Genomic DNA, 1,128 nt, shown 5'->3' on the forward strand with positions numbered 1-1,128 from the left:
TCTCTCTCTCTCTCTCTCTCTCTGTCTCTCACACTGTCCCATATTCCTCTGCTTTCTTTCCCATCTTGGTTTACAAAGAACGACTGAGCCCCGATGGGCTACTTCCTGTGAGCGAATCCTTGTTTTGTATATAGGTGGGGGGAGGGGAAGGTGAGACCCCTCCTGTCTAGTCCTGCCTGGTAGTGCAGCCATTGAGGTTGGAGATAGAAAAGGCGCCTCTGAAAAGCTCTTGGGAGCTGAAAGCAGAGCAGTTCCTGGAGGGAGCGGTGGGGGATGGGAGTGGGGGAGGAGGGGCAGTTTCCTGCTGCTGCTGCTTCCTCTCACAATGGACGCAGCTATTAACATGCCTCTACAGGGAGCCGGCACTGGAGCACAAAGCAAACGGGGTTGTTTTGTCTGTCTACCTCAGAGCCAGCAACCGACCCAGAGCCTCAGCCTGCAAACGGGAGCAGCGAAAGGGCAGGTCGCGAGCAAGCACGCGGCTGGCCAAGTCTGCAAAGGTGGAGAGCAGCGATGAGGCGCCAAGTGATGAGGAAGCTGCAGGTCCCGAGGCTCTGTCAGCGCCGTCTTCCCCAGAGGCACAGTCCGAGAGCGGCGAGGAGAACGCGGTGGATCCCGAGTCTCTGTCAGCGCCGTCTTCCCCAGAGGCACAGTCCGAGAGCGGCGAGGACGACGCGGTGGATCCCGACACTCTGTCAGCACCGTCTTCTCCGGAAGCAGATTCTGACGCTGAGAGTGGCGAGGAGGGTTCGAGTGACAGCACCGAAGATCCAGATCAGACAGAGTCTGAGAACAGGTTAGCCAGCTGTCAGGAATGGGATGTGATATCCAGAGAAGTGGAAAGATGCTGCAAATGTAGTTTCCCAGGGTGATCCGCACAGGCTGTTACAGACAGTCTCTATCCGACACACAATTACTCTCTCTCACACGTGTACTGTCTCACTCCCGGACCGTCCGGGGCATGTACAATTACTCTCTCTCACACGTGTACTGTCTCACTCCCGGACCGTCCGGGTCATGTACAATTACTCTCTCACACGTGTACTGTCTGACTCCCAGACATGACCAGGACGGTCCAGAAGTCAGACAGTACACGTGTGAGAGGGAGTAATTGTACATGACCGCTCG

The 1,128-nt window shown here is 56.4% G+C and overlaps 1 protein-coding gene across 1 annotated transcript in view; it reads left to right on the forward strand.

Moving 5' to 3' along the window:
- The window catches only part of LOC122543501 (testis-specific gene A8 protein-like), a 24,174-nt gene extending 23,287 nt beyond the window's left edge, over positions 1-887 (forward strand). The window contains exon 3 of the mRNA XM_043682257.1: positions 410-887. Coding sequence (XP_043538192.1) covers positions 410-872 — 463 coding nt within the window. The 3' untranslated portion in view covers positions 873-887. The remainder of the gene's footprint in view (positions 1-409) is intronic.
- Positions 888-1,128: the final 241 nt, after the last annotated feature.

This window comes from Chiloscyllium plagiosum, chromosome 44, assembly GCF_004010195.1.
Source record: "Chiloscyllium plagiosum isolate BGI_BamShark_2017 chromosome 44, ASM401019v2, whole genome shotgun sequence".
Lineage (NCBI taxonomy): Eukaryota > Metazoa > Chordata > Chondrichthyes > Orectolobiformes > Hemiscylliidae > Chiloscyllium > Chiloscyllium plagiosum.